This window comes from Glycine max, chromosome 8 (assembly GCF_000004515.6).
Source record: "Glycine max cultivar Williams 82 chromosome 8, Glycine_max_v4.0, whole genome shotgun sequence".
In the NCBI taxonomy this organism is placed as follows: Eukaryota; Viridiplantae; Streptophyta; class Magnoliopsida; order Fabales; family Fabaceae; genus Glycine; species Glycine max.
Genome location: NC_038244.2, coordinates 46,717,014 through 46,731,487, shown reverse-complemented (window position 1 = coordinate 46,731,487; position 14,474 = coordinate 46,717,014). Strand labels below are relative to the sequence as shown.

The 14,474-nt window shown below is 37.3% G+C and overlaps 1 protein-coding gene across 1 annotated transcript; it reads left to right on the top strand.

Annotated features, from left to right (window-relative positions):
- Positions 1–35: 35 nt before the first annotated feature.
- LOC100804792 (DExH-box ATP-dependent RNA helicase DExH9) lies at positions 36–13,140 on the top strand. Its single transcript, XM_003532278.4, has 13 exons — positions 36–495; positions 573–992; positions 1,068–1,406; positions 1,483–1,587; positions 2,210–2,320; positions 2,839–3,089; positions 3,418–3,541; positions 3,630–3,912; positions 4,007–4,161; positions 5,116–5,265; positions 5,349–5,581; positions 11,148–11,412; positions 12,675–13,140. Exons 1-13 carry the CDS (start codon positions 265–267, stop codon positions 12,951–12,953), a joined length of 2,946 nt encoding a protein of 981 aa, XP_003532326.1. The 5' UTR covers positions 36–264; the 3' UTR covers positions 12,954–13,140.
- The last annotated feature ends 1,334 nt before the right edge of the window (positions 13,141–14,474 follow it).

Genomic DNA, 14,474 nt, shown 5'->3' with positions numbered 1-14,474 from the left:
TTATTAATTATATTTATATTTTTTTGAAATAAGAAACTTTCCATATTTAAGTAGCTAAAATTGCAGGCAGGTGGCGAATTTATTTAGTTGAAGAGTGTGGTAGGGCGTTGGCCACCGTTGAAGTTGGGCAAGGTGTGTCGCGGCGCGTAGGTATAAATGATTTGTTTATTTAGATTAGGGTTTATGGTTAGAGAGTAGAGAGAGGCTGCAATTAGGGTTTATGGTAGAGAAACAGAGAAACAGAGAACAGAGAGCATTTGATCGATGGGGTCACTAAAGAGAAAGTCCCCAGAGGAGCCTTCAAGTTCAACTTTGCAACCACTCCATGATTGTGTGCACCATGTCTCATATCCAGATGGTTACAACAACGTCCACGCTTCTTCTTCTTCTCCAACTCACACTACTACTTCAGAACCCGCCAAGAACTTCCCCTTCCCTCTCGACCCTTTTCAGTCCAAATCCATTTCTTGCCTCGAAAACGGCGAGTCCGTCATGGTCTGTCTTCAAATCGTATTCTATTTTGTTATTATTTTGCTTTGATTCCTTTTCTCACTTGTTTTCTATACCCTTAGGTCTCTGCACACACCTCTGCTGGGAAAACCGTGGTGGCATTGTATGCTATTGCCATGTCCCTCCGTAATGGCCAGCGCGTGGTCTACACTTCCCCTATCAAGGCTCTCAGCAACCAGAAGTACAGAGAATTCAAGGAAGAATTCTCCGACGTTGGTTTGATGACCGGAGACGTCACAATTGATCCCAATGCTTCTTGCTTGGTCATGACTACCGAAATCTGGCGTAGCATGCAATACAAAGGCTCTGAGCTCACTAGGGAGGTAGCTTGGATTGTTTTTGATGAGGTCCATTACATGCGTGATCGTGAGAGGGGTGTGGTTTGGGAAGAGAGCATTGTTTTGTCCCCCAAGAATTCACGTTTCGTCTTCCTCTCTGCCACTGTCCCCAATGCCAAAGAGTTTGCTGATTGGGTGGCGAAGGTCATTTGCTCTTTATTTATTACCTTTATTTATTACATTAGCTGCTGCTCTAACACTTTAGTAGCTTACTTGCAGGTGCACCAACAGCCTTGTCATGTCGTTTATACAGATTACCGACCAACTCCCCTCCAGCATTATCTTTTCCCTTCTGGAGGTGATGGTCTGTATTTGGTTGTCGACGAAAAGGGAAAGTTTCGTGAAGACAGTTTTCAGAAATCTTTGAATGCTCTCATTCCTGCCACTGAGGGTGACAAGAAGAAAGAAAATGGCAAGTGGCAAAAAGGTTTGGTGCTTGGTAGAAGTGGTGAAGAAAGTGACATATTCAAGATGGTGAAAATGATCATTCAGCGTCAATATGACCCTGTCATACTCTTCAGCTTTAGCAAAAGGGAGTGTGAGTTTCTTGCAATGCAGGTAAAGTCCAAATTCTTGTGCATTGTCAAAAGTATCTATTTCTTTTCATTCTAATGTCTTTTTTTTGTTTCCGTAGATGGCAAAAATGGATCTTAATGGGGATAATGAGAAGGATAATATTGAACAAATATTTTGTAGTGCTATGGACATGCTTTCAGATGATGATAAGAAACTTCCCCAGGCAAGATACTTCCTTAACTTTGGTGCCCCCCTCCCCCTCTTTGGGGCACATTACCACTGCTTATGCAGATTACTGAGTTTTAGCGTTTATAATTTCTCTAATTACTCTACAAATAAGTAGAAGTTCTTATTGATTTTACTTAAGGTCCTTATTTGGGGAGGAAAGAGTCGAAACCAAACTCAACTTCCATTTGTCAGTTCTATTGCAGACTATAACTGAAGTAAACAAGAATGCCACAGGAGTTGTGGGCTTAGGATTTATTAGGCTTGGGTTATTAGGGAGCTTTACCTAGTCTCTGCTGGAAGAGCTTTGCTGTATTTGTGGTTCAGAATTCAAGCATTTTATTTCTCAGTGATAATATTGGCTTATATTTTCAATTCAAGCATTTTAATTTTGGCTTCCCTTTTGTGCTCTGATCATGGTTGTTTCAAGGAAGTCACCATCTGCCTGTTTTGTATACACCATGGAATAGTCGGGGAAGTACCTGCCCTTGAATCCTCCCAAAACTTGTTTGATGATTAAGCTTGCTGTTTCTTAACACCACTGCTTTCTGACCAACTGTCTAGAAATACAATTTTAGTTGCATGTTGTGTCACTTTTAAGGTATCTTTATTTTTTTTAGGTTTCAAACATGCTGCCCTTGCTGAAACGTGGAATAGGAGTACATCACTCTGGTTTACTCCCAATTCTAAAGGAAGTGATTGAGATCTTATTTCAAGAGGGACTAATCAAGGTTTGTGGAAATGAATCATGAGATATGATACTTTTTTCATCTGTATAAGCCGTGAACCTGTATATAAACTGGATGCCGCACCTTGGTTAAAACTTAAAAGCATGAAATTACGTACCTTAGTTAAAAACATAACTACATGCTGGTAAAGGAGTTTATTAGCGATAATAGTTGCTTAGTTAGTAGCAATTATAACAATCTGTGTGCAGGCATCATATGGTATCCACCCCTGTATTATATAAATCTAAAAGTGATTATTTTTAAGAAATATTCTTTTCAGTCATTAAGCCATGTGACTTCTTATATTGCTCTGAAATCTCATACTAGTCAGGGGTTCCTTATCCTCTTTTTTGCTCTGTAGTTTTGGTTTTAATTTTTAACCTACTAAGATTACTATTGTATTCTAGGAGCAAATATATGTTCATTTGATCTTTTGTCTTAATATTGATACAGTTAAGAATCCTTGTTTGATTAAAATTATTAATTCTTGTGATTCTAACTACTGAAATATTTTTCTGTAGTGTTTGTTTGCCACCGAGACATTTAGCATTGGTTTGAACATGCCTGCAAAAACTGTTGTTTTCACAAATGTCCGGAAGTTTGACGGGGACAAGTTTAGGTGGATATCCAGTGGAGAATATATTCAAATGAGTGGTCGTGCTGGTCGACGAGGCATTGATGAACGTGGAATATGTATCCTCATGGTTGATGAGAAGATGGAGCCTTCTACTGCTAAAAATATGGTTAAAGGGGCAGCTGATAGTCTAAACAGGTAAATTGTTGGTTTAATTTAATTTTGGAGAGTTTCATATCTAACAAGGTTCTGCCAGATAATGGTTTACCCGTCCATTTTGTTAGAGGTCTTAATGATTCTGAAACTTCAGAAACAGGTTTCTTGTTGGTGCTCTTGACTATCCAGTACTTATTATTATTGTCCATAATGGAGACTGTTCAAAATCTAATGCATGATAATATGAGCTTTCGATGATATGATGTTCATCCACTAAAAGAAATGTTATCTATTTTCATATTGTAGCTTGCATAAATAAATTGTTATCTCTATTACATAATTTTTAAATTTTCCTTCCCCTGCATTTCAGTGCCTTTCATTTAAGCTACAACATGATTTTGAACCAAATGCGGTGTGAAGATGGTGATCCTGAAAATTTGCTACGTAATTCCTTTTTTCAGTTCCAAGCAGATCGTGCCATTCCTGATCTTGAGGTTTGTTTAAATTTATGAAAGATTGAAATATGATTTGTTCCTGATCTAGAAAAAGTATAATTCTTCTTTCTATTTTTTGCATATACAGAAACAAATAAAGAGTCTTGAAGAAGAGAGGGAATCAATTGTTATTGAAGAAGAAAGCAGTCTGAAGGATTATTTCAATCTGCTTGAGCAGCATAGAGCTTTGAATAAGGAGATTCGTGACATTGTGCTGTCTCCAAGGCATTGTTTACCTTTTTTACAGCCTGGTAGGCTTGTCTCTCTCGAATGCACATCAAGTGATGAAGATCTACCCCTCATTTTTATTGAGGATCAGTTGACTTGGGGGTTGGTCATTAATTTTGAAAGGGTCAAGAGTGTATCTGAAGGTGAGAATTCTTAATGGCTTATGGTGATTTATATATGCTCTTGTGTATTAGAATTTTAGTTTGTTGATCATAAAAATCAAAAAACCAATTTCAGATGATGCAAGCATAAAACCTGAAGATGCATCTTACATTGTTGATGTTCTTACGAGATGTGTTGTGAGGAAAGATAAAATTGGAAAAAAATCTATCAAGATTGTTCCTCTGAAAGAAGTTGGAGAACCTCTAGTGGTTTCGGTTCCTATCTCTCAGGTAAAGTCTTTTAAATTGTTAAATGATGTAATATATCTGCAAGGCTGGGACTTAAATGATTTCTTTTTTCAGATTGCATTTCAACAGTATGATGTTTCCAAATCTGTCATTTGGTTTAGACATTTAGTTATGATTGTAAAACAAGAATTCATATACCTCTAATAACAAGACTGAAGCACTTGCTGTTGCTGTAACTTTTATGCTTTTCACTTCTTAGGTTGCAGTAAAAATAGCAAGTTTCTCAACCAACAGGAGTTTCCAAATTAATTGGTAGTTTTACTGTGCATTTATTCGATAAAAGTTCTTAAATATTTCTTTCAAGGTATGTTCGAGAGTGGAGTTTTGGAGGGAAAGGAAAAGGTTGACAATTTTTTTTTTATTGTTATAGTAAAAGAGTTATATAATGTTTATGAAAATAAACACAAGATTAGGGCATCATATTTATGTTAATCTATCATTTTATTTCTTTTGATTTTTAAGCTATCAAATTAGAGAATATTTATTAGAAATGAATATTTTACCTTTTCTTCCCTTTCTCTCCAAATTTTCACTACCAAACATACCCTTGGGATTCTCCTTAAATTGTTGGATCAGATAATTTCATGAAAATTGCCAAGGGAAAAGAAAAAAACTAGTGTAGGAAGCATATGATGCTAACATTCAAAACTTTGTTCTGCATGGTTGGGTTGATGCGTTTTCTGTCATTGTTTTGAGCATTGCTTTTTTTAACTTCATTGATTTTTACTTACACTATAAATACATCATAACATTTGACATTAGATTCTTAATTTTATTTTTTAGAGCTATTCCCTTGAAGCTTCCATGGGATTTAAATTCAGTATTTTCAATCTGATATTAAATCCTCTATCCAATCCATTCTTAAAATGTTGAATTTAATGGAATTGTATAGGCTTTATGTTTAATAATGATTAGTAAATTATGTGTTGTTTTCAGATCAATACAATAAGTAGTTTGCGTCTATATATACCGAAGGATCTTTTGCCATTGGAAGCTCGAGAAAACACACTGAAAAAAGTGTTGGAAACTCTTACTAGATTTGGTGAGAAAGGATTGCCACTTCTAGATCCTGAAGAAGACATGAAGGTATTGTGCTCATCTATTCATTTATTCATTTTTTCCTTTTGAATCTTTCCCAATTACACAATCTTCATTTTTATTTTTATCAGATTCAAAGCAGTTCATATAAAAAAGCATCTCGTAGAATAGAGGCTTTGGAGAGCCTATTTGAAAAGCATGAAATTGCAAAGTCACCACTTATAAAACAGAAATTGAAAGTTTTTCAGAGGAAGCAAGAACTGACTGCAAAGATAAAGTCCATTAAGAAAGCATTAAGATCTTCTTCTGCTTTAGCCTTCAAGGATGAACTTAAGGCAAGAAAGAGAGTTCTTCGTAGGCTCGGGTAATGAAACTTCTTAAGTACTTTTGTTCTTTCCCCCACCCCTTTATGTTTTTTATGCTGCAAAACCTTGAAGCTTTGACTTGGATAGATGTTCGTGTTCTATTCTGAACTGCTTTATATCAGAAGTTTCTACCAACATATTTCTGAAAGGAATTAGTTGTTTCCTTGAAATATTATCTCAGTTTTTGTGCACAAATGCAACATGTTATAATTATGTGTATCTATTGAGAGATTTTCTGTTGTTTAGCTTTCTTAGTTTTCCTGCTTAGCTTGTTGTAGAAGACAGCAGTATGGCTTGTCTTGTCAAGCTGTCCCTTTCTTCCTTGATGTATATATATATGTTATTTTGAATGAAATAAAGTAAGCAAGTGAGAGAATAGTTCTTTCTCACTCTAGTCACAGCTTCAACTTGGTATCAGAGCTAAGTTCGTCCGCCGCCGTCGTCCGCCGCCGCGCCGCCGCCGTCGTCGCCATTTTTTTCCGGCGACAAGCAGGGTTTGGTGCACCTCGAAAAGCGCAACCCAACCCCACAAGTCGCGTGACCATCAGGTCACTCACGCGCCGTCACGCGCCCTCGCCGTTCGTTGCCCTCACCGGCGCGTGGCCGCCACGCGCCGTCTTCCCGGCGCCGGAATCCGGCCAGACCAGTGCCAAACGTCTCGTCGGCGCGTCCTGAGGCCATTCCAGCCCACAGTTTTTGGTTTCGACACTCGGAACGTGTCGACCTTGCTCATCTCTCCGTTTTCTCTTAGGGTTTTGTGCTCTTGAGTAGAAATGGCTTCGTCTGGTCCAGTTCTCTCCTTCTCCGGAACTCCAACCATCACAACAGCTAAACTCAACTGGAAAAATTATCTATCTTGGTCCGCTTCAGTGGAGCTGTGGTTTCTCGGCCAAGGTCACCATGATCACTTGGAGAAAGCTGCTGAGGAGGTTCCAATCGATAAAAGACCTGAATGGGAGAAGCTGGATTATCAGCTTTGTGCAGTTTTATGGCAATCAGTTGAGCCAGACGTTTTGGAGATCCTTAGATCATTCAAAACATGTTGTTCTTTCTGGAAGAAGGCTCGAGAAATCTTTGCCAATGATATTCAGAGTCTGTTTGATGCAACCATGAAGGTTACAGCTCTCAAGCAAACCAACCACGATATGATTGCACACATAGGTAAAGCTCGGGCTGCAGTGGAAGAGTTGAAGAGGTTCCTTGTGGCTGACTCGCTGGAGGAAGTGAACAGGAAGCTGGATAAGTACTATATGGTTCTTATCTTGAGGAGTCTACATTCAGACTTTGATCATGTGCGTGATCAAGTCCTAGCTGGAGACCAAGTTCCATCGATGGACTCTCTCATCACTAGGCTGCTTCGTGTGCCTCATGCACTGAAAGAAGAAAATCCAGCTGAGGTAATGGAAACATCAGCCATGGTTGCATCTCGGGGGAGAGGGGGAGGTCGGAACAGTAGAGGAGGTCGCAGTGGAAGAGGTGGACGTCCTCAATGCACATATTGCAAGAGGATGGGCCACACTCAAGAGAATTGTTACTCCCTGCATGGCTTCCCTGACAAAGTAGCTCAGGTAACTCAGACAGAAAAATCAGAGTCTAAGTTCTCTAATAAAGAGTATCAGGAGTATCTGAAGCTAAAATCCGAGAAATCCAGCAGCCATGTTCCATCTTCCTCTGTACCATGTTATTCAACAGCATGTATTTCTCAATCTGTTGACGGTCCCAGTCCTTGGATACTTGATTCAGGTGCCTCTGATCATATTTCTGGTAACAGGTCCTCCTTTACATCCATTTCTTTTCCAAAAATTCCTCATCTTGTTACTGTTGCTAATGGCTCCAAAGTTGCAGCTCAAGGGAGTGGTCAAGTATCTTTATCTTCCTCACTGAAGCTGGATTCTGTTTTGTTTATTCCACAGTGTCCCTATAATTTAATTTCATTGAGTCAGTTAACTCGTTCATTAAATTGTTCAGTAACCTTTACCGCTAATTCTTTTGTTATCCAGGAACATGGCACGGGTCGACTGATTGGAGAAGGACGTGAATCACGAGGACTTTACTACTTGAAGTCCAACTTTTCTGTCTCCTGTTCAGCAACTTCAAATCCCAAGCTTTTGCATGATCGTCTAGGACACCCAAGTCTACCAAAACTAAAATTGATGGTCCCTAATTTGAAGAATCTTCGAGTCTTAGAATGTGAATCTTGTCAATTAGGAAAACATGTTAGGTCATCTTTTCCACAAACTGTTCAAAGATGTAATTCAGCTTTCTCCACCATTCATTCTGATATTTGGGGACCAAGCCGTGTTACATCTTTTGGTTTTCGATATTTTGTAACTTTCATTGATGAATTTTCTAGATGTACTTGGGTCTATTTAATGAAAGACAGATCTGAACTTTTGCCTATCTTCATGTCCTTCCTCAATGAAATTGAAAACCAATTTGAAAAAACAATTAAGATTTTCAGAAGTGATAATGCCAAAGAGTATTTCTCTCATGATTTCTCTTCTTTTTTATCTTCAAAAGGCATTCTACATCAATCTACATGTCCCCATACACCACAACAAAATGGTATAGCAGAAAGGAAAAATCGTCATCTCCTTGACACCGCACGATCACTCATGTTAGCTTCTCATGTTCCTACACACCATTGGGGGGATGCGGTGCTTACTGCTTGTTTCTTAATTAACAGAATGCCTTCCTCCTTCCTTGATAATCAAATTCCTCACTCAATCATTTTTCCTCATGACCATTTATTCCATGTTCCACCTAAAGTGTTTGGCTGTACTTGTTTTGTCCATGATCTCTCCCCTGGTTTAGATAAACTTTCTGCCCGAGCAATCAAGTGTGTATTTTTAGGTTATTCACGTCTTCAAAAGGGTTACAAATGCTACTCTCCATCTACCAGGAGATACTATATGTCTGCAGATGTAACCTTCTTTGAAGACACACCCTTCTTTCCATCATCTACGAACCATTCTTCTTCCATCCAGGATGTTCTTCCGATTCCCTCTCCATGTCCTCTAGGTACCTCACACCAAGATGTCAGTGAAGTTCCATCCTCTCCAGCACATCCACCTGAAGTTGCTCCTCCACCACTTCTTACATATCAACGCAGGATACAGCCAGTTGGTTCTATAGTATCTGAAGATCCTCCTGATTCTCATCCTTCCTCAATCAATCCTCAGGCCATGGATCCTGCTACTTCTCATCCGTCTGATTCAGACTGGCCCATTGCCATCCGCAAAGGTACTAGATCCTCTCGTAATCCTCATCCTATCTATAACTTTCTAAGCTATCATCGTTTGTCTCCTTCATATTCTTCCTTTGTTTTCTCTCTATCTTCACATTCTGTTCCTTCTAATATTCATGAGGCACTGAGTCATCCTGGATGGCGACAGGCTATGATTGATGAAATGCAGGCTCTTGAACATAGTGGTACTTGGGAACTTGTTCCCCTTCCTCCTGGTAAGAAGGCTGTGGGTTGCAGATGGGTTTATACAGTTAAGGTTGGGCCTAATGGTGAGATTGATCGACTTAAGGCTCGCTTAGTGGCTAAAGGTTATACTCAGGTATATGGCCTTGATTATTGTGACACTTTCTCTCCAGTCGCTAAGATCACTACTGTCCGTTTGTTTCTTGCTATGGCTGCCATGCGTCATTGGCCCCTCCATCAGCTTGATATTAAAAATGCATTCCTTCATGGTGACCTTGAGGAAGAGATCTATATGGAGCAACCTCCTGGGTTTGTTGCTCAGGGGGAGTATGATCTTGTGTGTAAGCTGCGTCGATCTCTCTATGGGTTGAAGCAATCCCCTCGAGCTTGGTTTGGTAAATTCAGTCATATTGTTAAACTCTTTGGGTTGAAACGAAGTGAAGCTGATCATTCTGTTTTTTATTGTTATTCATCCCCTGGGAAATGTGTTTATTTGATAGTATATGTTGATGATATAGTGATTACAGGGAATGATGCTACTAAGATTGTTCAGCTAAAGGAGCACTTATTCAGTCATTTCCAAACCAAAGACCTAGGGTATTTGAAGTACTTCCTTGGTATTGAGGTAGCTCAATCAGGAGATGGTGTTGTGATCTCACAGAGAAAGTATGCTCTTGACATTTTGGAGGAGACAGGCATGCAGAATTGTAGACCTGTTGATAGTCCTATGGATCCGAATCTGAAGCTCATGGCAGATCAAAGTGAAATCTATCATGATCCCGAAAGATATAGGAGACTTGTGGGAAAACTAATTTATCTCACCATTACAAGACCTGATATTTCCTTTGCTGTTGGAGTGGTGAGTCAATTTATGCAAAATCCTCGTGCTGATCATTGGAATGCTGTTACACGTATTCTTAGATACATAAAGAGAGCTCCTGGACAAGGATTGCTTTATGAAGACAAAGGTAACACACAAATATCTGGATATTGTGATGCGGACTGGGCTGGATGTCCCATGGATAGGAGATCCACATCAGGATACTGTGTCTCCATTGGGGGAAATGTTATCTCTTGGAAAAGTAAGAAGCAAGCTGTTGTTGCTCGATCTAGTGCAGAAGCTGAGTACAGATCTATGGCTATGGTTACATGTGAACTTATGTGGGTCAAACAAATTCTTGAAGAGTTGAAATTCTGCAAAGTGATGCAAATGAAGTTATATTGTGATAATCAGGCTGCTCTTCACATTGCTTCAAACCCAGTCTTCCATGAGAGGACCAAGCACATAGAGATTGACTGTCACTTTATTCGGGAGAAGCTATTGTCCAAAGAGATTGCCACTGAGTTCATTAACTCTAATGATCAGCCAGCTGATATTTTGACTAAGTCTTTAAGGGGGCCTAGGATTCAGTTTATATGTTCCAAGCTTGGTGCATATGATTTATATGCTCCAGCTTGAGGGGGAGTGTTATAATTATGTGTATCTATTGAGAGATTTTCTGTTGTTTAGCTTTCTTAGTTTTCCTGCTTAGCTTGTTGTAGAAGACAGCAGTATGGCTTGTCTTGTCAAGCTGTCCCTTTCTTCCTTGATGTATATATATATGTTATTTTGAATGAAATAAAGTAAGCAAGTGAGAGAATAGTTCTTCCTCACTCTAGTCACAGCTTCAACTCAACATAATACCATTTGGTCCTTTTCCGTTTTTGTCATTTTGAAGTCTTCCATCTGCTGCCTCTGTTAAGGTGGATTAGTCATCCTCTGCTTTTTGTGTGTTTTTTTTCTCTCCCTAGTAGTGTTTCTTATTTCCCCCCATACAAAATGCAGCACAATGGTTTGTTGATTTTTTTTTGTGCTTCTAATTTTTGTTTTCTGCTTTAACCCCATTAAGTTAAAGACACCAAATCATCTTTATATCAACAGTTCCATGTGTTTGGTGACAGAATACTCTTATGCAGTTCTTAGATCTATCTAATAGATCTTAATCTCCTAGAGCCAACTTTTAATGCCCAATTTGTGTGTTTAGCAAAAAATTTATGACTTTTATATATGCTTCTTTCTATTAGATTATTTCAGCAGCCGTATTTGATTGAATTTTGTAGATAAAAATGATATTCACTTCAGATCTTCATTGCAGATACGCTACAAGTGACAATGTAGTGGAATTAAAAGGGAGGGTTGCTTGTGAAATTAGTAGTGCAGATGAACTGACCCTAACAGAGCTCATGTTCAATGGTGTTTTAAAGGACATAAAGGTGGAGGAAATGGTTTCTCTCCTTTCTTGTTTTGTCTGGCAAGAAAAAATTCATGATGCTGCCAAACCTCGGGAAGAACTTGATTTTCTTTTTATGCAATTACAAGACACGGCTCGGAGAGTTGCCCAACTTCAGCTGGAGTGCAAGGTAATGACCAAATGCCAATTCATTGCATATCTGGCATCTAACTGCACATATTGTGTTCCAAGTTTTATTTGTTAAAATCTAGGTCAATTAGTGTATCATCTGAAAATTATCAAAGTGTTATACAAGTTAGTTCCATTTTGAGGATGGATAATTAGATAAACCTCTTGTTATCACTCTGATCACCTGCATTTTTTCCGATCCAAATTTATCTGATATTCAGTTATGCACTTGGTTGCGAAACATAGTGGACTTGTTTACTACTTCTCCATACTTATGGGATTCGTTTGGTCAACTGCCCTCTTTTTGTTCTTCTTTTAGGCATCCCCCACCTCATCTTCACAATCCAGGAGTATGCTTCACAAACCACTTAGGTCTAGGAATTCTGGTTTAAAATCTGTTTTTCATTTAATTAACTCATTTGGCCATAGTTATACTAACTTTACCTTTTAGTCCTTATAACTTAGTATTTTTAATTCCTTTTAGTTCCTATGAATTTAGATGGGAGGGGCTAAAAGGGTTAAATATGATATGTATAAGAACTAAAAAAGATTAAAAATGGCTTGTGTAGGGACAAAAATGGATGATTTTTAAATAAAGGAACTAAAGTCAAAGTTTATGCAACTATAGGAACTAAATGAGTAATTAAATCATTTTACAAAATCCCTCCTCCTGACTGCAGCATCTCTAACTAGCAAATCATTGTTTTTCATCTTTGATGCAATTAATTTTGAGCTAGGTCCTGAGTTTTCTTTCTCATGTCTTAGTCATTCTATATACTCCCTCCTCCATTCATTATTATAAATCAATTTTAACTATTTCACATAGATCAAGTTCATTTAAATTAGTTTAATTAATAGTCTTGATTTTGAAAGGAAAAAAATCTAAACTTTTAAAAGTACCTTTATTTGAAAATCCCATCAACTCTATTAATTTCTCTCTCCACCTTAATTATCTTTCTAATACCTCGTTAATTTCAATATGCTAGTAACTGTAATTAGAGATTAAGGGTAGACTTGGAAAAAAAATCATGTTTCATAGAATTTATATGGTGACTTGTATGAAGGAGAGACACGAGTTTCGCAAATGACTTATAAAAGGGAATAGGAGTATATCCTTATCGCCCTTGTTAGCGTCCAATAGACTGCTTTTCCTTGAACCCTGTAGAGTTTGCTATCTCGTAGCTTTTTAGAGTGTCTTCATTTTATAGTTGTACAATGCTTTGACGAATTCTTTTTTCTTTGATCATTTACCAAAAAAAACAGGTGGAAATTGACGTTGAGAGTTTTGTTAAGTCGTTTAGGCCTGACATTATGGAGGCTGTGTATGCTTGGGCGAAAGGTTCAAAGTTCTATGAGATCATGGAAATCACTCAAGTCTTTGAAGGTAGCTTGATTAGAGCAATTAGACGACTTGAGGAAGTTCTTCAGCAGTTAATAGAAGCAGCTAAGTCAATTGGGGAAACTCAACTTGAGGCAAAGTTTGAAGAAGCTGTGTCCAAGATCAAGAGGGACATTGTCTTTGCTGCATCCCTGTATTTGTAGTTCCTTCTAGAAATTATTTATTTGCATACGCACAGTTATGAGAAGCAAATCATGTGGAAGGACACCGATTACATGAAATCGCCCTTGTTTCTCACCTTGGTTTTGATCTCCACTAACACCTACAAACATATAGAACAATTGTACTATTACTACAAGTGAGTTTAAATGAGCAAATTTGAGCTAGAAATCAACCTTTAAATTACAGATTGCTCGAGTTCAATTGTCCGATATTGAGCCATGTCAAATAGGGATAAGGTTCCTTTAAATGAGTAATTCACTTCAGATGATAAAACAAGTTATTTTAGTTGTTGCTTTTTGTTAATAGTAATTTTAGTTGTTAATAAAAAATGAAATTGAAGATTGAGATTATTTTAGTTTCAAATTATGTATTTTATGGTAATGATATAGTATGAACTTGTTTTAGTTTTTTGGGATAATATTTTAGAATCAAGTCAATCAATTTTTTATGTGAAATTTATTTTTAAGATTATTTTTAATTTTTCTAAATTTATTTAAAATTATATCTATAAATAAAAAACAAAAAAAAACAAAATCAATTTAAAATATTTGATGCATTGAATATTAAAAAGTAATAGTTAGAGTTAAATAAAATCAAGTAAAAATTTCAATAGTTGATAAATATGACAAATTTATAACATCGGATATTTATATAAATATATGCTATTATATCTAAATGTTAGTTAAAATTGTATAAAAAATGATGATAATAACTCGAATTTGAGTTCATAAAATAAATAAATAAAAAAGCTTAAATTTTAGTATAATTTTTATGCATTATTGTTATTGTAAAGCATTTCTCTATATACTTAAAACTCTTGAATTTATTAAGTTTTAGGATGCTCATTGTTTTAAACCTTTCTTCTTTTTTGTGTACAAACCATTTCTTTAAACTAACTGAAATTATTAAAAATTTAGAAATCATAAATTGTTTTTTCCTCTTGAATCCCTAATATCATCTTTTAAAACGTTTTACACTAAATTTATTTATTTTTGCTCAGCAAAAGTAATTGTATATATATAAGTACCAGTCGTACTAAAGTTACAATATGAGTTTAGGTAGGCAGCTGGTTCCGACAGTCTTGATAAGGCCCAAGCTAGTCACCTTATATACTACTACAATATCCAGCAGCTGGTATCCTCTCCCAGTTACAAAAGTCTACTGTTAGGTTGCTAGACCACTGGTTAAAGAGCATTGCAAAATCTTTTTCCATTGCTCTGAGCCATGTCCAGACTAGGAATAATGCATCGTCCATCTTGCTTCCATTGAATGTTTCATTTGAAAAAGTGATCCTATTCCTTTGCTGCCAAATAGACCAAGTTAAAGTTACCCACCAACACTTCCATCTGTTGCATATTATCCCTCCATTCATCCCATTTCCATACTGCAGAAAGTGTTGCCTCGGATTTAGAGGGAATGCGCCCGAGGTGTTGACCCAAGATAGAGATTCCCACCATAAAGGTAGTGTTTTGGTGCAGTTGAAGAATAAGTGGACTGCATCC

Bases quoted from the DNA above. Each gene is read 5' to 3' on its own strand.
- LOC100804792 (XM_003532278.4), top strand. From the start codon at position 265: ATGGGGTCACTAAAGAGAAAGTCCCCAGAGGAGCCTTCAAGTTCAACT. The intron at 1,588-2,209 runs GCAAGATACTTC...TATTTTTTTTAG, and splicing joins ATGATAAGAAACTTCCCCAG to GTTTCAAACATGCTGCCCTT. The intron at 3,913-4,006 runs GTGAGAATTCTT...AACCAATTTCAG, and splicing joins GGTCAAGAGTGTATCTGAAG to ATGATGCAAGCATAAAACCT.